The sequence below is a fragment of the Bubalus kerabau genome, chromosome 14 (assembly GCF_029407905.1).
Source record: "Bubalus kerabau isolate K-KA32 ecotype Philippines breed swamp buffalo chromosome 14, PCC_UOA_SB_1v2, whole genome shotgun sequence".
Lineage (NCBI taxonomy): Eukaryota > Metazoa > Chordata > Mammalia > Artiodactyla > Bovidae > Bubalus > Bubalus kerabau.
In genome coordinates, this window is record NC_073637.1 from 53,988,606 (window position 1) to 54,012,173 (window position 23,568).

The 23,568-nt window shown below is 37.1% G+C and overlaps 1 protein-coding gene across 3 annotated transcripts in view; it reads left to right on the forward strand.

Annotated features, from left to right (window-relative positions):
• The window catches only part of CSMD3 (CUB and Sushi multiple domains 3), a 1,475,959-nt gene that overhangs the window by 954,676 nt on the left and 497,715 nt on the right, over positions 1-23,568 (forward strand). For all 3 annotated transcript variants that reach the window (XM_055546406.1, XM_055546407.1, XM_055546408.1), the window contains 2 exons: positions 12,452-12,590; positions 21,929-22,116. In XM_055546406.1, coding sequence (XP_055402381.1) covers positions 12,452-12,590; positions 21,929-22,116 — 327 coding nt within the window. The remainder of the gene's footprint in view (positions 1-12,451; positions 12,591-21,928; positions 22,117-23,568) is intronic.

The window sequence follows — 23,568 nt, forward strand, 5'->3', positions numbered from 1 at the left end:
TTCTTGGTTTCTCCTCATGTCTATGATCTCTGTTTGTGTCCTAGAGCTTGGTCTTGAATATTTTCTTCTGTCTATTTCCACTCACTCTATTCATAATTTCCATCCAGTCTCCAGCTTTAAATAACATCTCTGTGTTGAAGGCTCTCAAATTTCCATCTCCAGCCTATTTCTCTGTCTGAAGTCTGGAGTTGTCTATTCAACTTCCTCCTGAATATCTCTGCTTAGATGTTTAATAGGTATCTCAAACTTAACCTGTCCAAAACTAATCAGATTCCCTGGTCATTCCAAATCTGGTACTGTCACAGACTTTCACCATCATCATTAATAGGACATCCATTCTTCCAGTAATTCTAGCAAAAACTGTTAGGAGTAATTCCTGACTCCTTTCTTTCTGTCATAACCGTACACAATCGATCAGAAAAATATGTTAGCTCTACTTTGAATACTTATTTTCAAAACCCATCTGCTTGTTACTTCCTTAACTGCTGACACTGGTTCGAGCAACCATCATCTATGACCTAGATTACTGCAACAGCCTTCTGACTAGTCTCACTGCTTCTTCTCTCGCTCCTATTCAGTTCTGTAGAAATCATTTGTTATTCAGCTTACCCGTGCCCACCTATTAGTTTCTTCATAGTTATCTCTCCTCTAGGACTGATACATATATACTATCTGCTTCTCTCCCTCTTTTTACCTGCCTGTTTGTCCCGCATGCCCTGCTGGACTGTAGATAGCAACACCCATTTGATATAAAGCAATCCCTTCAATAAAAACGGAAATGGAATATTGGCCTTCTGGATTACATGGCCATGTTCTTGAATATAATTAGGATGTAATACATTCATTAAACTACATTATAGATAAAGAGGATTACATTTAATAAAATACACTGGAAGAGTCAGATGAATGCTATTGGCTCAAAGCATTTGATTTAATTAAGGATGCTGAGTTACGACGAACTGAAAGAAAAGTTGTCACTTCCTTGTGAAGACTCATCATAATTTCTAATATTATTATCATTTTGGCCTCCCTGAGAAGAAAAACAGTAGAAGCAAAATGTATGACTAATAGTGTTTTCAGGAAAAATTTCCTGTTACTTTGGGATTGGCAACCTATACCATACCCGCTAAGGAAAAAGATTTTTCAATATCCCCCTCCATAAGAACTGAGGTTCAGATACCTCCTTTGTGGTTTATTAAGTGGGTTCTGACTTATTTCTCTTAATCATAACTCAGCTATCCCACTACCAATTTATATAAGCAACAAAAGAAAAGTAAGAGAGATTGAGATAACTATCTATCCATTAATGTCTATGTCTCTGATTAAACTGTTAAGGGAAAGGTTGTTCAGGTTTTCCTTTATCTCCTTATAGGAAGGGAGAGCATCTTCTCTTTTCCAGCTGCTGAAATGAATGAAGGAATGAATCACCAACTGCTGGTGCATTGTCAGCATCCTCCCCTCCATCCTCCAATGTGATCACAGATGCACCTTGGGTGGGTGGGTGGAGGAAGTAAGAATTTTAAATTAATTTGGACTAAGTGTTTTCAATATTGAAAATAATGAGAATTTTAGAGGCTGCACCCAGCATTTCTTTAAGGAGAGTAAGATTTATCAGTGCATGTTTGAAGGCTATAATTAAGGATGAAAGAAAGAAAGATAGGAAGAAATTTCTGTTTGTCTTCCACGACTTTCATAATACTCCATAAAATTCTTACTCAACCAAGAACTTCCTTGTTCTCAGTGGAGAACTCACTGAATAATTATGGCTTCCTACCCATAATGGGATGTCTGAGAGAATTCCTTGAGTGAATAGGATGGGACTAGGGTCCCTGGGAAAACTGTTTGACAGCAAGACTGGACTTGCTTGCCAATGAACTTCAGTTCAGTTCAGTTCAGTTCAGCCTCTCAGTCGTGTCTGACTCTTTGCAACCCCATGAATCACAGCACACCAGGCCTCCCTGTCCATCCCAAACTCCCGGAGTTCACTCAAACTCACGTCCATCGACTCGGTGATGCCATCCAGCCACCTCATCCTCTGTCGTCCCCTTCTCCTCCTGCCCCCAATCCCTCCCAGCATCAGAGTCTTTTCCAATGAGTCAACTCTTCTCATGAGGTGGCCAAAGTACTGGAGTTTCAGCTTTAGCATCATTCCTTCCAAAGAACACCCAGGACTGATCTCCTTTAGAATGGGCTGCAAGAATTTCTCCTCGCAGTCCAAGGACTCTCAAGAGTCTTCTCCAACACCACAGTTCAAAAGCATCAATTCTTCGGCGCTCAGCTTTCTTCACAGTCCAACTCTCACATCCATACATGACCACTGGAAAAACCACAGCCTTGACTAGACAGACCTTTATTGGCAAAGTAATGTCTCTGCTTTTGAATATGGTATCTAGGTTGGTCATAACTTTCCTTCCAAGGAGTAAGCGTCTTTTATTTATTTATTTATTTACTTTTGGAAACTTTATTTATTTATTTTATTTTTTTTAATTTTATTTTATTTTTGAACTTTACAATATTGTATTGGTTTTGCAAAATATTGAAATGAATCCGACACAGGTATACATGTGTTCCCCATCCTGAACCCTCCTCCCTCCTCCCTCCCCATACCATCCCTCTGGGTCATCCAAGTGCACCAGCCCCAAGCATCCAGTATCATGCATCAAACCTAGACTGGTGACTGGTTTCATATATGATTTTATATATATTTCAATGCCATTCTCCCAAATCATCCCACCATCTCCCTCTCCCTCTCCCACAGAGTCCATAAGACTGTTCTATACATCAGTGTCTCTTTTGCTGTCTCATACACAGGGTTATTGCTACCATCTTTCTAAATTCCATATATATGCGTTAGTATACTGTATTGGTGTTTTTCTTTCTGGCTTACTTCACTCTGTCTAATAGGCTCCAGTTTCATCCACCTCATTAGAACTGATTCAAATGTATTCTTTTTAATGGCTGAGTAATACTCCGTTGTGTATATGTACCACTGCTTAAGAAATGGATAAGAATCCATTCATCTGCTGATGGACATCTAGGTTGCTTCCATGTCCTGGCTATTATAAACAGTGCTGCGATGAACACTGGGGTACACGTGTCTCTTTCAATTCTGGCGTCCTCAGTATGTATGCCCAGGAGTGGGATTGCTGGATCATAAGGCAGTTCTATTTCCAGTTTTTTAAGGATTCTCCACACTGTTCTCCATAGTGGCTGTACTAGTTTGCATTCCCACCAACAGTGTAAGAGGGTTCCCTTTTCTCCACACCCTCTCCAGCATTTATTGCTTGTAGACTTTTGGATCGCAGCCATTCTGACTGGTGTGAAATGGTACCTTATAGTGGTTTTGATTTGCATTTCTCTGATAATGAGTGATGTTGAGCATCTTTTCATGTGTTTGTTAGCCATCTGTATGTCTTCTTTGGAGAAATGTCTATTTAGGTCTTTAGCCCATTTTTTGATTGGGTCATTTATTTTTCTGGAATTGAGCTGTAGAAGTTGCTTATATATTTTTTAGATTAGTTGTTTGTCAGTTGCTTCATTTGCTATTATTTTCTCCCATTCTGAAGGCTGTCTTTTCACCTTGCTAGTAGTTTCCTTTGATGTGCAGAAGCTTTTAAGTTTAATTAGGTCCCATTTGTTTATTTTTGCTTTTATTTCCAATATTCTGGGAGGTGGGTCATAGAGGATCCTGCTGTGATGTATGTCGGAGAGTGTTTTGCCTATGTTCTCCTCTAGAAGTTTTATAGTTTCTGGTCTTATGTTTAGATCTTTAATCCATTTTGAGTTTATTTTTGTGTGTGGTGTTAGAAAGTGCTCTAGTTTCATTCTTTTACAAGTGGTTGACCAGTTTTCCCAGCACCACTTGTTAAAGAGATTGCCTTTAATCCATTGTATATTCTTGCCTCCTTTGTCAAAGATAAGGTGTCCATATGTGTGTGGATTTATCTCTGGGCTTTCTATTTTTTTTCCATTGATCTATATTTCTGTCTTTGTGCCAGTACCATACTGTCTTGATGACTGTGGCTTTGTAGTAGAGCCTGAAGTCAGGTAGGTTGATTCCTCCAGTTCCATTCTTCTTTCTTAATTTCATGGCTGCAGTCACCATCTGCAGTGATTTTGGAGCCCCCAGAAAATGAAGTCTGACACTGTTTCCACTGTTTCCCCATCTATTTCCCATGAAGTGATGGGACCAGATGCCATGATCTTCGTTTTCTGAATGTTGAGCTTTAAGCCAACTTTTTCACTTTCCTCTTTTACTTTCATCAAGAGGCTTTTTAGTTCCTCTTCACTTTCTGCCATAAGTCTGGTGCCATCTGCAAACTTACCCTTTGAGAATAAGGGATTTTTTTCTTGAGTCTCAGTTAGCCTCAAAAGAAAGGAAATCCTTCTCATTCACAGACATTTCACTCTCTGGAGGTAGTTAATTTGAGGGAGCAATTAGAGTAACAATCTGATGCATAAACCAGAATATATTTGTGGTTCTCATAGAAAGAATGTATATTCGCACATGTTTGCCTATTCATATCTAACAATAGACTCATCTTTTAGTTACATATTAAGGTACTATTAAATTCCTAGAGGACTACCATTGGGAAAACTAATTTAATAGCAATCTTCAGGAGTTGGCGCCTAATTTCTGTAGAGCTGTGCAAGAGAAAAGTAAGAGTTGTTATAGAAACGAAAAGAGGTTCAGAACTAGGATTGCTTCTCTGCATTCCTGGCACTTTAATATCTATATTTCTGGCTTTCTCTTTTTACCCAAGATAGAGATGCAACTGTTTCCCATAATTTTCCTTGAAGCATCATCCAGTATGCTGAGGTTAGACAGAACAGGTGGTTTATTGTTGTTCTTGTTCAGTTGCTAAGTCATGGCCAGCTCTTTGCAACCCCATGAACTGCAGCATGTCAGGCTTCCCTGTCCTTCATTATTTCCTGGAGTTTGGTCAAACTTATGTCCACTGAATCAATGATGCACTATGAAGCAAGTTTAAAAAAAAAAAAAAAGGAAGGAAATGGAACCCTCCTTGTTTATAATCCCTGAGATCAAAACCTAATTCTTCTTCAGGTCCTTAATCCCCTTCTGAGCACCTGTCATTTCTAAAATGAAAGAACACCAAGATTCTGTAGCATTTTTCTTCAAAAGACTTTTATCTGAATACAGTCTGAAACATTTCTTACCCTTTTATATCTTAAAGCATACTGGGTATCTTGAATTTGCCCATTCTACTTAAAGCAACACAGAAATGAGTCAGTACTCCAGCAAGAATTATTTATAACAGACTTTCTTCAGGCCTTAGAAAAATGAAACAGGATAAATGAATTTTGTCTACTTTATCATTTATGCTTTGCTTTCATTGTTTAAAGTGGGGAGGGGGTTTAGAGGCAGTAATCTGTATTTCACTAATAGATGGAAATTACCTTTTTATGCCAGGAAACTGAGTGTTTATCCAGGGGAATATTGGCACTACAGATTAGCCATATTCTCTTAAATTTCGTCACCATGGTCTGTGAGCCAAGAGTTGTAAAATGACCTGAGGGATTGGAATAGAGTGAGGGTTTTGTTAACAATACAGATTTCTGCTGGGAGGGATTGGAGGCAAGAGGAGAAGGGGACGACAGAGGATGAGATGGCTGGATGGCATCACTGACTCGATGGACATGAGTCTCAGTGAACTCCGGGAATTGGTGATGGACAGGGAGGCCTGGCGTGCTGTGATTCATGGGGTTGCAAAGAGTCAGACACGACTGAGTGACTGATCTCATCTGATCTGATGTTATAATTACTAAATCTGCATTTTAATATGTTTTTAATATAAACTCATCTCTAGATGTCTGGAGTTCCTTGGTGGCTCAACTGTAAATAATCTGCCTGCCAGTGCAGGAGGCGTGGGTTCCATCCCTGAGTCAGGAAGATCCCCTGAAGAAGGCAATGGCAACCCACTCCAGTATTCTCACCTGGGAAATCCCATGAACAGAGGAGCCTGGCAGACTGACACAACTTAGAGACTAAATAGCAACAACAAAAAGACACCTGTAGATGTCTAAAAAGCTTTGAAAGTCTTCAAAAGCAGTAACCGCCACATGAAACCAAAAGGTCTTTTCCTCAATAACTATAAGCTACAGAAACAAAGAACTATTAGACTTTCTCATATAGAAGAATTGGACCAATTTCATGTGCCCTATGCACAGGGATACTAAATAAGCCAAAATATTGCAGTTTGGAACAGAGAAAGGTTTATTGCTTGGGCCAAGCAAGGAGAATGGTTAGCTCATGCTCAAAAGACCTCAGCTTCCTGGTGGTTTTCAGAGAAGAGTTTTGTTGTTGTTGTTGTTCTATTTTTAATTAATTAATTATTTTTTTGGCTGTGCTGAGTTTTGTTGCTTTACATGGGTTTTCTCCAGTTGTAGCAAGTGGAGGATACTGTTTGTTGTGGTGCAAGGGCTTCTTCTCATTGTGATAGCTTCTCTTGTTGTGGAACACAGGCTCTAGGCACACGTGGTTGTGGCACATGGGTTTAGTAGCTCTGCATGAAGCATGTGGAATCTTCTAGGACCAGGGATTGAACCCATGGCCCCTGCATTGGCAGGCAGATTCTTATTCATTGTGCCACCAGAGAAGTCCCAGAGAAGAGTTTCTAGATACGGAATTTGGAGTGAGGGATGTAGGGTCAGTGACTTTCTTCTGATTGGTTGGTGGTGAGGTAACAGAATGGTCTTTCAGGAATCTTGTGTTCAGCCTGAAGTTACTGTCCTCCTCCTATGAAGGACTTTAGTTCTTGTAGCTAAGTCACTTCAGTCGTGTCCGACTCTGTCCGACCCCATAGACGGCAGCCCACCAGGCTCCCCCGTCTCTGGGATTCTTGTAGACGAACTTTAAAAGATATACTGTTTCTGCATCCCCTCACTTCCCTGAGCAATAAATTTTAAATCTGCTCTTTGGAACTCAGGGAAGGTCTAGAGGCTGAAGCTTTTTTTGTTTGTTTTGTTTGTATTTTCTAAAAACAAGAAATGGGATACATATACCTGGGAAGGCTCTCCAGGGTTCTGCTTGTTTTCAGTATTTCTCACTTCCTTTCTCTGGTCTTTCTGTCTTCCCTCCATAACCCCCATCTTCTATTCATTTTTTTCCTTTCTTAATAGAACTCACCTCTGACAAAATATCCTTCAAGAACTCTTTTCTAATACCCTTGAGATTTTACCTGTCTCTTCCCCACATTTCTAGCCTATCTAGCTCAAACATGCACTTATTCTCCATGTTAGCTATGAATGTCTTCCTTGTATAAACTGTGTTTCATGAAGTGAAATATAATGTCACAAAAATTTAAAAAAATTGTACCACCTAGCATAGTACCTTATATATAGCAAAAGCTAAAAAAATGTTCAGAATAAATAAATACAGAAATAATAAATAAATTAATATCAGGGAAGCACTTAAAATTGTGTGGTTAGAATCTCAGATTTACCTTAAAATTGAGTTACTTTGTTTTATCCCCCTAACCATTCATTTCTGTCTTCACTAAACCTATTTTAAGGAGAATAGATATGCTTAAACAAATGTCTTTCTTAGAAAATTAATCCAATACATCTATCATGGAAGTAGTTACTAACTTGGAATTTGAATTTTCCCTTTTCACTACCTAGGTCTGTGTTTCTCATCAAGTCATATGTTTGATGATTTTTTTTTTCTTACCTACAAAACTGATATAAGAAAGAAACCAGCATTTTTATGCTCAGTTCATTTCAGTTGCTCAGTCATGCCTGACTCTTTGTGACGCCATGAATCGCAGCACGCCAGGCCTCCCTGTCCATCACCAACTCTCAAGGTTCATTCAGACTCACGTCCATTGAGTCAGTGATGCCATCCAGCCACCTCATCCTCTGTCGTCCCCTTCTCCTCCTGCCCCCAATCCCTCCCAGCATCAGAGTCTTTTCCAATGAGTCAACTCTTCACATGAGGTGGCCAAAGTACTGGAGTTTCAGCTTTAGCATCATTCCCTCCAAAGAAATCCCAGGGCTGATCTCCTTCAGAATGCACTGGTTGGATCTTCTTGCAGTCCAAGGGACTCTCAAGAGTCTTCTCCAACACCACAGTTCAAAAACATCAATTCTGGACCATAAGACAGTTCTATTTCCAGTTTTTTAAGGAATATCCACACTGTTCTCCATAGTGGCTGCACTAGTTTGCATTCCCACCAACAGTGTAAAAGGGTTCCCTTTTCTCCACACCCTCTCCAGCATTGATCCAGCAATCCCACTGCTGGGCATACACACTGAGGAAACCAGAAGGGAAAGAGACACGTGTACCCCAATGTTCATCGCAGCACTGTTTATAATAGCCAGGACATGGAAGCAACCTAGATGCCCATCAGCAGATGAATGGATAAGAAAGCGGTGGTACATATACACAATGGAGTATTACTCAGCCATTAAAAAGAATACATTTGAATCAGTTCTAATAAGGTGGATGAAACTGGAGCCTATTATACAGAGTGAAGTAAGCCAGAAAGAAAAACACCAATACAGTATACTAATGCATATATATGGAATTTAGAAAGATGGTAACAATAACCCTGTGTACAAGACAGCAAAAGTGACACTGATGTATAGATCAGTCTTATGGACTCTGTGGGAGAGGGAGAGGGTGGGGAGATTTGGGAGAATGGCATTGAAACATATATAATATCATGTATGAAACCAGTCGCCAGTCCAGGTTTGATGCACGATACTGGATGCTAGGGGCTGGTGCACTGGGACGACCCAGAGGGAGGGTATGGGGAGGGAGGAGGGAGGAGGGTTCAGGATGGGGAACACAGGTATACCTGTGGCGGATTCATTTCGATTTCTGGCAAAACTAATACAATATTGTAAAGTTTAAAAATAAAATAAAATTAAAAAAAAATAAAAAAGCATCAATTCTTTGGCGCTTGGCCTTCTTCAAAGTCCAACTCTCACACCCACACATGACCACTGGAAAAACCACAGCCTTGACTAGATGGACCCTTGTTGGCAAAGTAATGTCTCTGCTTTTCAATCTGCTATCTAGGTTGGTCATAACTTTCCTTTCAAGGAGTAAGAGTCTTTTAATTTCATGGCTGAAGTCACCATCTTCAGTGATTTTGGAGCCCAGAAAAATAAAGTATGACTCTGTTTCCACTGTTTCCCCATCTATTTCCCATGAAGTGATGGGATCAGATGCCATGATCTTCGTTTTCTGAATGTTGACTTTTAAGCTAACTTTTTCACTCTCCTCTTTCACTTTCATCAAGAGGCTTTTTAGTTCCTCTTCACTTTCTGCCATAAGGGTGGTGTCATCTGCATATCTGAGGTTATTGATATTTCCCTGAGCAATCTTGATTCCACTTGTGCTTCCTCCAGCCCAGCATTTCTGATGATGTACTCTGCATAGAAGTTAAATAAGCAGGGTGACAATATACAGCCTTGACGTACTCCTTTTCCTATTTGGAACCAGCCTGTTGTTCCATGTCTAGTTCTAACTGTTGCTTCCTGACCTGCATACAGATTTCTCAAGAGGCAGATCAGGTGGTCTGGTATTCCCATCTCTTTCAGAATTTCCCACAGTTTATTGTGATCCACACAGTCAAAGGCTTTGGCATAGTCAATAAAGCAGAAATAGGTGTTTTTCTGGAACTCTTACATTTTCGATGATCCAGCGGATGTTGGCAATTTGGTCTCTGGTTCCTCTGCCTTTTCTAAAACCAGCTTGAACACCTGGAAGTTCATGGTTCATGTATTGCTAAAGCCTGACTTGGAGAATTTTGAGCATTACTTTACTAGCGTGTGAGATGAGTGCAATTGTGTGGTAGTTTGAGCATTCTTTGGCATTGTGTTTCTTTGGGATTGGAATGAAAACTGACCTTTTCCAGTCCTGTAGCCACTGCTGAGTTTTCCAAATTTGCTGGCATCTTGAGTGCAGCACTTTCACAGCATCATCTTTCAGAATTTGAATTAGCTCAACTGGAATTCCATCACCTCCACTAGCTTTGTTTGTAGTGATGCTTCCTAAGGCCCACTTGACTTCACATTCCAGGATGTCTGGCTCTAGGTTAGTGATCACACCATGGTGATTATCTGGGTCATGAAGCTCTTTTTTTGTACAGTTTTCTGTGTATTCTTGCCACCTCTTTTTAATATCCTATGCTTCTGTTAGGCCCATACCATTTCTGTCCTTTATCGAGCTTATCTTTGCATGAAATGTTCCCTTGGTATCTCTAATTTTCTTGAAGAAATCTCTAGTCTTTCCCATTCTGTTGTTTCCCTCTATTTCTTTGCATTGATCACTGAAGAAGGCTTTCTTATTTCTCCTTGGTATTCTTTCAATCTCTGCATTCAGATACTTATATCTTTCCTTTTCTCCTTTCCTTTTCGCTTCTCTTCTTTTCACAGCTATTTGTAAGGCCTCCCCAGACAGCCATTTTGCTTCTTTGCATTTCTTTTCCATGGGGATGGTCTTGATCCCTGTCTCCTGTACAATGTCAGGAACCTCCATCCATAGTTCCTCAGGCACTCTATCAGATCTAGTTCCTTAAATCTATTTCCCACTTCCACTGTATAATCATAAGGGATTTTATTTAGTTTATACCTGAATGGTCTAGTGGTTTTCCCTACTTTCTTCAATTTAAGTCTGAATTTGGCAATAAGGAGTTCATGATCTGAGCCACAGTCAGCTCCTGGTCTTGATTTTGCTGACTTTATAGAGCTTCTCCATCTTTGGCTGCAAAGAATATAATCAATATATTATATTGATTATATTATGTTATAATATAATTACATATATATAATTATAATATAATATATAATAATATAATATAATAGTATAGTATAATATATAATATTATATAATAAATAATATATATTATAATATATAATATAATAATATAATATAATATATTATGTTTTAATATAATCAATATAATCTGATTTCAGTGTTGACCATCTGGTGATGTCCATGTGTAGAGTCTTCTCTTGTGTTGTTGGAAGTGGGTGTTTGCTATGACCAGTACGTTTTCTTGGCAAAACTCTATTAGCCTTTGCCCTGCTTCATTCTGTACTCCAAGGCCAAATTTGCCTGTTACTCCAGGTGTTTCTTGACTTCCTACTTTTGCATTCCAGTCCCCTATAATGAAAAGGACATCTTTTTTGGGTGTTAGTTCTAAAAGGTCTTGTAGGTCTTCATAGAGCCGTTCAACTTCAGTTTTTTCAGTGTTACTGGTTGGTGCATAGGCTTGGATTACCGTGATATTGAATGGTTTGCCTTGGAAATGAACAAAGATCATTCTGTCATTTTTGAGATTGCATCCAAGTACTGCATTTTGGATTCTTTTGTTGACCATGATGGCTACTCCATTTCTTCTAAGGGAGTCCTGCCCACAGTAGTAGATATAATGGTCACCTGAGTTAAATTCACCCATTCCAGTCCATTTTAGTTTAGTTATTCCTAGAATGTTGACTTTCACTCTTGCCATCTCTTGTTTGACCACTTCCAATTTGCCTTGATTCATGGACCTAACATTCCAGGTGCCTATGCAATATTGCTCTTTACAGCATCAGACCTTGCTTCTATCACCAGTCACATCCACAACTGGTTATTGTCTTTGCTTTGGCTCCATCCCTTCATTCTTTCTGGAGTTGTTTCTTCACTGATCTCCAGTAGCATATTGGGCACCTACCAACCTGGGGAGTTCCTCTTTCAGTATCCTATCATTTTGCCTTTTCATACTGTTCATGGGGTTCTCAAGGCAAGAATACTGAAGTGGTTTGCCATTCCCTTCTCCAGTGGACCACATTCTACAGACCTCTCCACCATGACCCTCCTGTCTTGGCTCCACATTGCAGGGCTTAGTTTCATTGAGTTAGACAAGGCTGTGGTCCATGTGATCAGATCGGCTAGTTTTCTGTGTGAATTAACAGTATTTGATACATAAATCAGAAAATGAAAGAGAGAAACTAAAACCAACAACATTTTTTTTCCAAGATTTGAAAATGGGGAAAATGGTGGAGACACAAGAGCATATTTAAGGGATATAATTGGGAGACTTGAGTTCATCTGACATGCTGAGTGTGTAACTAAACCTTATTTCAACAAGTAAAGTTTGTTGTTTTTGTGTTTTTTTAGGGATAAAAATCATTCAATGATAGAATGATTAGATGTTTTACTTTCAAAATTTTAAAATAGCATTTATTATATACATACACGCATGCACACCAAGTTGCTTCAGTTGTGTCTGCCTCTGTGCAACCCTATGAACATCAGCCCTCCAGGCTCCTCCATCCACAGGATTCTCTAGGCAAGAATACTGGAGTGGGTTTCCATTTTCTTCTCCAGTATACATACACAGATTAAATTTTAAAAATACAATTAATGCTAAAAATATTTTCTGCAGCTTACTCTCTAAAATTCTGCTTTTACCTGTTCTCTGATTTTATTTTTCAGCTCCATGTGGTGGCCATTTTTCAGCTCCCAGTGGATTGATTCTGTCACCAGGATGGCCCGGATACTATAAAGACTCTCTGAATTGTGAATGGGTGATTGAAGCTGAACCAGGACACTCTATCAAAATTACATTTGAAAGGTTTCTAAAAATACTTTTCTACTTTAAAAAACAGATTATCTAAAAGAATAGCTGACATTCTCTATTTTACTTACCAAATTAATGATTAATTTTGCTGCACTAGTCAGTTGTTGTACCTTGAGTGTTTCAGAATGTTTTCCCCTTTTAGCCTTCAGTCTGTCCTGAAGTTTATTTTCCATTTGCTTAATGCTCTATCAGTACTAATGAGATATATAAGATGGATTTTTTATTCATATATATAATATGCACACACACACTACTGAGATATGAATCTATAACCTTTAACTTAATGTTTAGTTGCCCTATATTTTGAAGGGCCTGTGGATTCTGTTCTGCTAGATTGTCAAAGGTAAAGATGCTGTAAATACATTTGAATTGTTACCATATTGCAGCCTGAGGCATCTGCTTACATACATTAGCCATATACCTACACTTACAGGGCCTTCAGAAAAATGGCTGTGTCAAATTCATGTGAATTAATGATTTGTCAGTAAAGCGTCCACTCCCACCCAGGATAATTAGTATCACTGATTGAATAATCTATATCCTATAAGATTATAATATTGTCTATTAACAGTTTTAAAGAATGAATCTTCATGTCTGTGATTGGATCACTATTCCCAAATCCAAATAGAAGTATCTATTTAATTTTTCATTTATATTTTGACCCCTCTCATCTTCCAACCTTTTCTTTACAAAAAAAAAAAAAAAAAAAAAAGGAAAGAGAAGGAACCCCTGTAAGCCTTATTTTACAAATATAGCATGATCTTTCCCTAATTAAAGAGTACCTTCATTGAATTAACCTATTCAGGCTAGTATAAAAATTTGAGAGGAAAACATTCTATTTTGAAAGATGTACAATACTAAACATTTCATATGAGGTCACTCTCCCTTATTATGACCTACACAATTTTATTATGACTGTATTAATTTCCTCGGGCTGCCATAACAAAATATAACAGATTAAGTGGCTTAAGTAACAGAAATGTCTTTCCCCATAGTTCTAAAGGCTAGAAGTCTGAGATAAAGGTGTCAACAGGGTAGCCCTGTAAGGCTTTAGTCTTTAGCAAATAGATGCCTGTCTATGCCTTCCTGTGTCTCCATGTGGTCTTCCATCTGTGTGTATCTGTTTCCTAATCATTTCTTTTTATAAAGACAGAAGTCATATTTTAGTTAGTCTAGTCACTCAGTCATGTCTGACTCTTTGCGGCCACATGGACTGTAGCCTGGCAGGCTTCTGTGTCCATGGAATTCTCCAGGCAAGAATACTGGAGTGGGTCCCCAGGGGATCTTCCCCACCCAGGAATCAAACCCCTGTCTTCTGCATTGAAGGCAGATTCTTCACCATCTGAGCCACCAGGGAAGGTCCCCCCATATAATCTCATTTTACCTTAATTACCTAATTAAAGGACCTTTCTCCAAATACATTCACAGTCAGAGGTATTAAGGAGTTAGGATTTCAACATTTAAGTTTTAGGGGTCAGAATTCAGCCCATAATAATGACTTACATATTAAAAAGTGATTTCATTTAGAATAACATGAAGAGTTTTTGTTATGATATTAAAACCATGTCATTTGTTCAGTAGTTGACATAGCTTCTTGCCATAGTAATTTTAAAAAAGCTTGAAAAGCACCTTATTTATTCAGAATCAAATCATTGTCAAATAACAGTGCCCCATGAATGTGTGATCCAAATTAACCAACTTTACTTTATTACACAAAATTTTACTTGGTTTGGAGTATACCATATAACATAATATTATTGATCATATCATTAAATAATTTTTTAAAAATATTTATGCAAATATGACAGAGATTTATAATGTATTTTTAATTTGTTAAATTTAGAGCATCACACCTGAAATATTAGCATAGTTGTCACTCTGTCATAATTGATCTCACACTTTTAAAAATTGCGTGTATTATAGGTTTAAACACATGATTTTAGTATTTCCTGTTTTGGACTTAACATTATTTTATATCAGGAGTTATGATGCTAAGATGATTGAAACATCTTATATTTTCATAGTTCATAATATTTTCACCCATATATTAATAATTCTCACTAATCATCATCCTTCAATATCTAATGAAGAGTTGAGCACCATCTCAGATACAAAGGGAAGTCTAGGCCCTTTTTACATCCTCAGAGCTTTCCTGGAGATGCTTTTGTTCACTTAAGACTCTGAATCCCTGCTCTCAGAGTCATCTCACTTTTGAGATATTGAAGCTGCTGTCCTTTCAACTCCTTACTCTGGTCTTAATTTGGATCACTTGCCTTCATTCACACAATAAAAAGAAAGAAAACTTTAGTACAAGGGATAACCAAATAGGATTATTGGACAATCCAGAATAATTTAAGATTAAATAAACCCTCACTGTTCTAAAATTTTCCTGGTAAATTCCATCGTGGGAATGATTGCATCTCTCTCTCTAGTTTCCTCACCTTAGCCTAGACCCTTCTCCATGTCTATCTAGTATTTTCCCCATCAGGATCTTTGCCCTCATTTCCCTCACTCCCTAGTTGCTCCCTCAACTATATAGCAGGGTAAATCTCAAAATATCTGTTAACTTAAGCAGAGCAATATAAGTGTTTGTTTCTCTGAGCTCCCAACTTGGCAATGGGTGGGATGATGGGGATGAATTTTTGCCTTTCTTTCTAAACATGCAGATTAAGATTTTTCCCCCTAAATCAAAGATCAGTGTTCTTATAAGAAGAATTCACCCCTTCTCCACCTCCCAGATGACTCAGATTGTAGCCAACTTTTAAATTAAAATAAAAATATATATATATAAATATTCAATATAGAAGAATTACATAAGCATAAAATAATATAAGAAAATTAAGTGTTTTTAACAGAGTGATTTATTGTATGAAAAAGCATTTCCCAGTTTGCTAATAATAGTCACTAAATTCCACTAAAGTAACCCCTGATATCTTTCAGGGCTTCCCATGTGGCTCAGTGATAAAGAATCTGCCTGCCATTGCCGGAGACATGGGTTCAATCACTTATTGGGAAGATCTCCTGAGGAGGAGATGGCAACCCACTCCGGTATCCTTGCCTGGAAAATCCCATGGACAAAGGAGCCTGGCAGGCTACGGTCCACAAGGTTGCAAAGAGTCAGACAACTTAGCGACTGATGAGCACACATGTGTGATATCCTTCAGCCTTATGTAGGCTATCTAGCACTTCCTACCTGAAAAGCAGTTAGATTGCAAAGCAATGGTTGTAATTCAGAGCACCACGCACATAACTTATGATTTTGGACTTTTATTTGAAGGCACTATTTTCTCTGTCCGGAGTTCTTTATATGTCTGTCTTATCTCTTCAAACATGTTGTTGCATGGGCTTCTTTGCTATCTTGTTTAGGTACCTTCAGAATTCTCGAAATTAATATGCACCTACAGGCTACAGTCTAAGTCAGGTCAGCCCAAATTTACCTTCCTTTGGAAAAGAAAAAAATCTTTCCAGTCATTTTTATAAGATGCAATGCTAGAAACACCTAATTTAATTTTGATAAATATAGTTTACTTAGTTATTGTTACTCTGCCACTTTCTTATTCTCTTACCTTTTTCCTGAGACACAATTTTTTAAGTTAGACTAGAAGCAAGAGAATCAAATTAAAATGTGATTTTCACTCCTAGGGTTTGTGCACAGCAACAAAAAACAGTTCTGTGCATTGAATCAGAACAACAAGCCTAGGTTGAGAAATGATTTCCAGAATCCAAAGATTTTTGACTTCTCCCATGGGTATCACTAAACAGGACTTGTCAGTTATGCCTGTTTTCTTCAACTACCCACTCAAGTAAATTACAACCCCCCCGCCCCCCAGCTCCTTCACCTCCTTGATGGCAATCTTCTTTTTTTTTAAACAATTCCATGTTAATTAGCCCAAACACTGGAAGAATCAAGAGTTAGACCACTTTGTGTATTTATTGATGATGTTTTCACTGTTTTAAAATAGACAGGGCTCAGCTGTATCAGTATATTTTTTTTGAATCACACTTTATGTAACTAAAATAAATAAAGTCCCACATTATTTTAAGTGTTGTGAACAAACATGTTTGGGGGTTTGAATCCTCTATCTGCCCTTCACACATGCACATGTGCACATGCACAAACACACACACACACACACACCCATTGGGTTCTTGAGTTTGAGCTATTTGAAGGGAAAATTATTTTTTAAATTTCTATTTCTTTTGTTTTTCCTAAAGATTCTTAAAGCATGTGTATGACCTGTTTTAGGGTTGTCCATACTCCATTTGCTTTTTATCAGAAACTGTCTTCTTTAAAGTAATTAACATGTTTAAACTTCTGCTACATGGTCAGAAGTAGCTGTGTAGCAAAACAACGAGCACCAATCTTCATCAAGTTAAAAATAAATGAGGATTTTATCCGTTAGTTAATAACATAAAATAGTCACTTTGAAATCAGAAATGTGTACATCTATCACTTCCTTTTTTAGTGACCTTATAGTATTTCAGTGCTTCATTTCCCCCTTAAGATTTTTCTGAGAAACAAGATATCATCTTTGAACTATCCACCAAGAATTATGTTGTTAAAAAAATGAATTCATTTCTGATTTTCAGCTGAACTCCTGTAAGGACACTGATTGTTAATTCTTTAATAGTTCTTCTCATCCTGAGAATATCTTTTTATAGAATTTGTTTCCAAATGATGGATTGCATTTATTACAGAGTAACACCATTTGCTTTCTACTACTCATGAGTAGCTTAAACTAATTTGGCTGAAAATGATATTTAAAAATTCAGATAATATATTCAGATGACTTCAGAGACCAGGGTTTGATCCCTGGGTTGGAAAGATCCTCTGGAGAAGGGAATGGCAATCCACTTCAGTATTCTTGCCTAGAGAACCCCATGGACAGAGGAGTCTGGTGAGCTACAGTCCATGGGGTCAGAAACAGTCAGACAAGACTGAGCGACTAATACAAACTCACATATTCTCAAATGTTGTGAGTGATTAGAATTAGTCTACAGAAAAACAAATACTGAAAACATTACAAATATATTAGCCATTAGTTGGCCTCTTGAGATTGCCTAAATCAGTAATATCTTAAGAATTACACTTTCCTGTCAAATGCAAGGGCTTCCCCTGATGGCTCAGCAGTAAAGAACCCACCTGCCTATGTAGGAGACATGGGTGCAATCCCTGGCTCAAAAAGATCACTTGAAGGATGATATGGCAACCCACTCCAGTATTCTTGCCTCGAGAGTCCCATGGACAGAGGAACCTGTTAGGCTACACTCCATAGGCTACAGTCCATAGGCTGCAGAGTCAATAAAGTGACTTAGCAAACACATACACACATACACATCAGATGCAAAACAAAATAACAAAACCACTAATGGACATATAAGTTTTAACTGTTTATCCTTTCCTAACATCAGTTTAGTCACTCAGTAGTGTCCGACTCTTTGCGACCCCATGAACCACAGCATGCCAGGCACCCCTGTTCAAAACCAACTCCCAGAGTTTACCCAAACTCATGTCCATTGAGTTGGTGATGCCATCCAACCATCTTCTCCTCTGTCGACCCCTTCTCCTCCTGCTCTCAATCTTTCCCAGCATCAGGGTCTTTTCAAATGAGTCAGCTCTTCGCATCAGGTGGCCAACATATTGGAGTTTAAGCTTCAACATCAGTCCTTTCAGTGAACACCCAGGACTGATCTCCTTTAGAATGGACTGGTTGGATTTCCTTGCAGTCCAAAGGACTCTCAAAAGTCTTCTCCAACACCACAGTCCAAAAGCATCAATTCTTTGGCACTCAGCTTTCTTTATAGTCCAACTCTCACATCCATACTTGACGACTGGAAAAACCATAGCCTTGACTAGACGCACCTTTGCTAGCAAAGGAATGTCTCTGCTTTTTAATATGCTATCTCGGTTGGTCATAACTTTCCTTCCAAGGAGTAAGTGTCTTTTAATTTCATGGCTGAAATCACCATCTGCAGTGATTTTGGAGCCCCCCAAAATAGTCAACCACTGATTCCCCATCTATTTGCCATGAAGTGATGAAACCAGATGCCATGATCTTAGTTTTCTGAATGTTGAGCTTTAAGCCAATTTTTTCACTCTCCCTTTGCATTTTCATCAAGAGGCTCTTTAGCTCTTCTTCACTTTCTGCCGTAAGGGTGGTGTCATCTGCATATCTGAGGTTATTGATATTTCTCCCAGCAGTCTTGATTCCAGCTTGTGCTTCTTCCAGCCCAGCATTTCTCATGATGTATTCTGCATATAAGTTAAATAAGCAGGGTGACAATATACAGCATTGATGTACTCCTTTTCCTATTTGGAACCAGTCTGTTTTTCCATATCCAGTTCTAACTGTTGCTTTCTGACCTGCATATAGGTTTTTCAAGAGGCAGGTCAGGTGGTCTGATATTCCCATCTCTTTCAGAATTTCCTACAGTTTATTGTGATCCACACAGTCAAAGGCTTTGGCATAGTCAATAAAGCAGAAATAGATGTTTTTCTGGAACTCTCTTGCTTTTTCCATGATCCATCGGATGTTGGCAATTTGATCTCTGGTCCTTCTGCCTTTTTAAAACCAGTTTGAACATCTGGAAGTTCACGGTTCACATATTGCTGAAGCCTGGCTTGGAGAATTTTGAGCAGTACTTTACTAGCATGTGAGATGAGTACAATTGTGCGGTAGTTTGAGCATTCTTTGGCAATGCCTTTCTTTGGGATTGGAATGAAAACTGATCTTTTCCAGTCCTGTGACCACTGCTGAGTTTTCCAAATTTGCTGGCATATTGAGTGCCGCATTTTCACAGCATCATTTTTCAGGATTTGAAATAGCTCAATCGGAATTCCATCATCTCCACTAGCTTTGTTTATAGTAATGCTTTCTAAGGCCCACTGGACTTCACATTCCAGGATGTCTGGCTCTAGGTGAGCGATCACATCATTGTGATTATCTGGGTTGTGAAGATATTTTTTGTACAGTTCTTCCTAACATAGCCAACAGTTAGATCTTATTCTGAGATTTGCAGAGGAATTTTGTTTTCTTTCTTCTCTCATTTATTAATATTTGGTAGCTCCTAACTCAATTAACTTTACTGTTAATAATCTTAAACTTTTATTTCTGTTCACCTTCCTGTCCTTAACTCCTTGACCACAAGCCATCAGTATCAGTCTACCTGAGTGCAAATTTTAAAATGAGAACTATTTCACTGTGATCAGAAAGATTTTGGATAACACAAGGGATATTTTAAAAGATACTGAAAATTGACTAAAATCAGATTAAATTTCATTTTAATATCATCTCGTGGCTCCATAAGATTTTTTACGATAAACAATAAATTTAATGTCATAAACAAATACACAGTAGATCAAGGCAATTCATGTGAAATTTATATATAACCATCCTAAAATACAAAATGAAAGAAATTCAAATTATTGTGTAACTCTTTTTCATTTTCTCTGTTATTATAATGTATTTTTTATAGTTTCTTGTGGCAAATCTGTGGTGATTTTCTTTTCAGACATTCACTCCTAGTGAATAATACTCTCTGATCACAGCATTTAATGTTGCTATTCTATTAAGAATTAAGTCTCCTTATGCTTTAATTCAAAGTAACCCCTGACTTTTCTGTGCACTTTAATTTGGTTGTTATCAGCTGCCTTGCTATCAAAGTGAAAGTCCAATTTCAGTACTAGAGTAGACTGACTACAAAATAACCAAATAATAGATTTGCAGTGCATAATTGCCTGATCATTTATTTAAAGGACATAATGTGTTTCTATACATTTACTACTCTAAATCATATTATTGGAAAAACTATTTTTATTAGACAAAAATACAATATATCCCAGGTTGCAAAGAGAAAAGTAAGATAAACTTATGAAATCCATTAGTTTTACTAAACCTTTTTTAATAGTATGTACCAGTAGTACAAATCTAAAAATATTTCATTTGTATTTGTCAAATAGCATTAAATTCTACACTTTGCTTTGACTATTGTTAGGTATGATGGAGTGATTATCTATTAATGATAACTGTTGATTATAAAGTGATTATCTGAAAATTGGTGGACATTTCAACTGACAATTATTTTAAGAACATAGTGAATATAACTAGTTGCCAAAATGTGTTGGAAGGTACATTTTAAAAGAGTGAAAATGAATGGTTAATACTGAAATATCTAAATATATTGACTTTTTTTTATAAAATTGATAACAGTTCTAGAGAAAATATTCTCTTTTTTCCTTTAAAATACATTCATTCTTTCATTTATCTAATAAATATTTACTGAGGTTTGCTATATTCAGAACATCAACAAAAAACAGAAACTGTCTGACCTCATGGAGTTTATAATCTCTTAAAGGAGACAGCTGTCAACAAGTAAGCAACTATGATTAGTATCACAAAAGCACAATAAATTGTGACAATATGGTAAAGAAACTAACCTACACTGTGAGGTCAGAGAAGGGCTTGCTGTGGACATATCTAAGTTGAAAACTGAAACATGTATAGGAAACCCTCGGTGAAGGCAGAAAAGAATGTCCTAGGCTGTAGGATCATCATGGCAAGGGAGTCAGATGCTCAGTTTTTCATGATTCCACATAAAGGCTTTTTTTTTTTCCATAACTGAGATTTCTGATCCAGATTCAAAATGTGGTATAATCCTGACATGCAAGAAGGAACTAAAAATTTTATTTTATTAATAATGCGTTATGCATGTTAAAATAAGCTCTGTTTTGGCTACAGATTATAATATAATTATATCTTTAAAAAAATTGAAAGTAATATCAGGAAGAACAGCCAAACATCTAAATAAAAACCATACAAAAATTTAATGGCCAAACGGCTTTGTCAAAAACCAAAACAGAGATATGAAGAAGAGGTCAGTATGAAGCAGAGGTCAGATTTGAAATATATATACATATACTAAAGATGAAATTATGATGATCTGATTGAGGGTAAATGTTATATAGTCATGCAGTTTTCCATAGAAATGAAGAAAGCAAAAAAAAAAAAAAAAAAAAAAGGTGACTCCATAAAACATGTTTGGTTAACGAAAAGACCATTTATTTACTCAAGACAGTCTGTAATATTTGAATAAATCTTTCTTGTGAACTATAAGTATATATACATACTATTTACATGAAAACTGTCCACAGGAATAAGAACTTATAACTTTGATATCCTTAAATTATGGATCCTTAAATGATGTATAAGATATTAGCAAAGCTAAAGAAAATTATATATAAAATTAGTAAAAATTATAAATAGTAATTTAAATAGCAGCCTAAAGTGTTTTTTCCTAATAAATATATTTTCACATCTCTCTCTTAATCTTAGATTTCAGACTGAATTGAATTATGATGTTCTGGAAGTTCACGATGGGCCAAATCTTCTGTCGCCCTTGCTTGGATCTTACAATGGCACACAGGTGCCCCAGTTTCTATTTAGCAGCAGTAATTTTATATACCTTCTATTTACAACAGACAATAGTCGTTCTAATAACGGTTTCAAGATTCATTATGAAAGTAAGTGATGCCAACATTTATTTTTTAATTTTTTTATTCTATTTTCCATGCTTTTGGTATTATCTTGTATCATTAAGAGAACCTATGAGAATGCTAATGGGTTATAAGGTGTGTGTTTCAGTAATTTCCATAATAGGTTTTTTCCAGCAATATTTATGTAATATCATTATGAAGGGAAATACTAAGGAAATGTAAAAAGTATTAACTAAAAAATCTTAAAAGTGAGTTCATATAATCATTGTGCAGTTCTGAAAAACCAACAATAAGTGGAAATGTCAGTCTAAGATGTATATGAACATTGACAAATTCTTCTAGCATTCACTTCATAAACTCAATCATACTTCTATATTTTCCTCACACTCATTGTATAGATTTCCATTTAAAATATTTAATTTTGTTATTTTGTATGAAGTATTGAAAATTATATTAATATTATAAAGTAAAATATATACTCATGTATATGCAACAATGGCTAACATAAGTAGCCAAAGGCTATATATTAAAACAAGCTCTAATTTACAGTCAGAGAAGGCAATGGCACCCCACTCCAGTACTCTTGCCTGGAAAATCCCATGGACAGAGGAGCCTGGTAGGCTGCAGTCCCTGGGGTCGCTGCGAGTCAGACACAACTGAGCTGCCTCGCTTTCACTTTTCACTTTCATGCACTGGAGAAGGAAATGGCAACCCACTCCAGTGTTCTTGCCTGGAGAATCCCAGGGATGGGAGAGCCTGGTGGACTGCCATCTATGGGGCCGCACAGAGTCGGACACGACTGAAGCGACATAGCAGCAGCAGCTAATTTACAGTGCTGGAATCAGTTTACAATAATTTCACTTAGAATACTACAGTTTTGTTTAAAAAATCTAAAATATGTCTGACTTTTTAAATAGATTCTGATATATATATATATATATACAAATCTCTGTTTTATTTATAAACATCTAACATATTTAAACATGTGGATGTATCGCATATGATGCACAGTTGCACACATACATATAAACTCATGTATTCACACATTTTAATCTGGAAATATGTTGCCATATATCTTTCCGTGAAAAACAGTTGTGGTGATTGTATCTAACAATACATTTAAGATTACTGCAAGATATCTTTAAATCAGTTTCAGATAGATATTGTATCTCTTATTTTTGTATTCAAGTCTCCTATGCCCCCTCGCCCCTCAGAAAAAAAATTCCAGCATTTAAATTTGTAACTGTATATTCCATGTTAAGTGTCTGTCTTCAGTAAATCTGGATGGATCCGTGAGGTTTTTTTTTTTTTAATTATGAATATATATTTATTATTTTATTTTTGTTTTCAACCTTATCTACAATATCATTTAATTACATTAACTTCCCTTTACTTAGAGCTTTGTGGCATGGAAATATATTTTATGAACTATTATAAAATGCAATAAGAGGATTAACACACACTTGGGAATTAAAATGA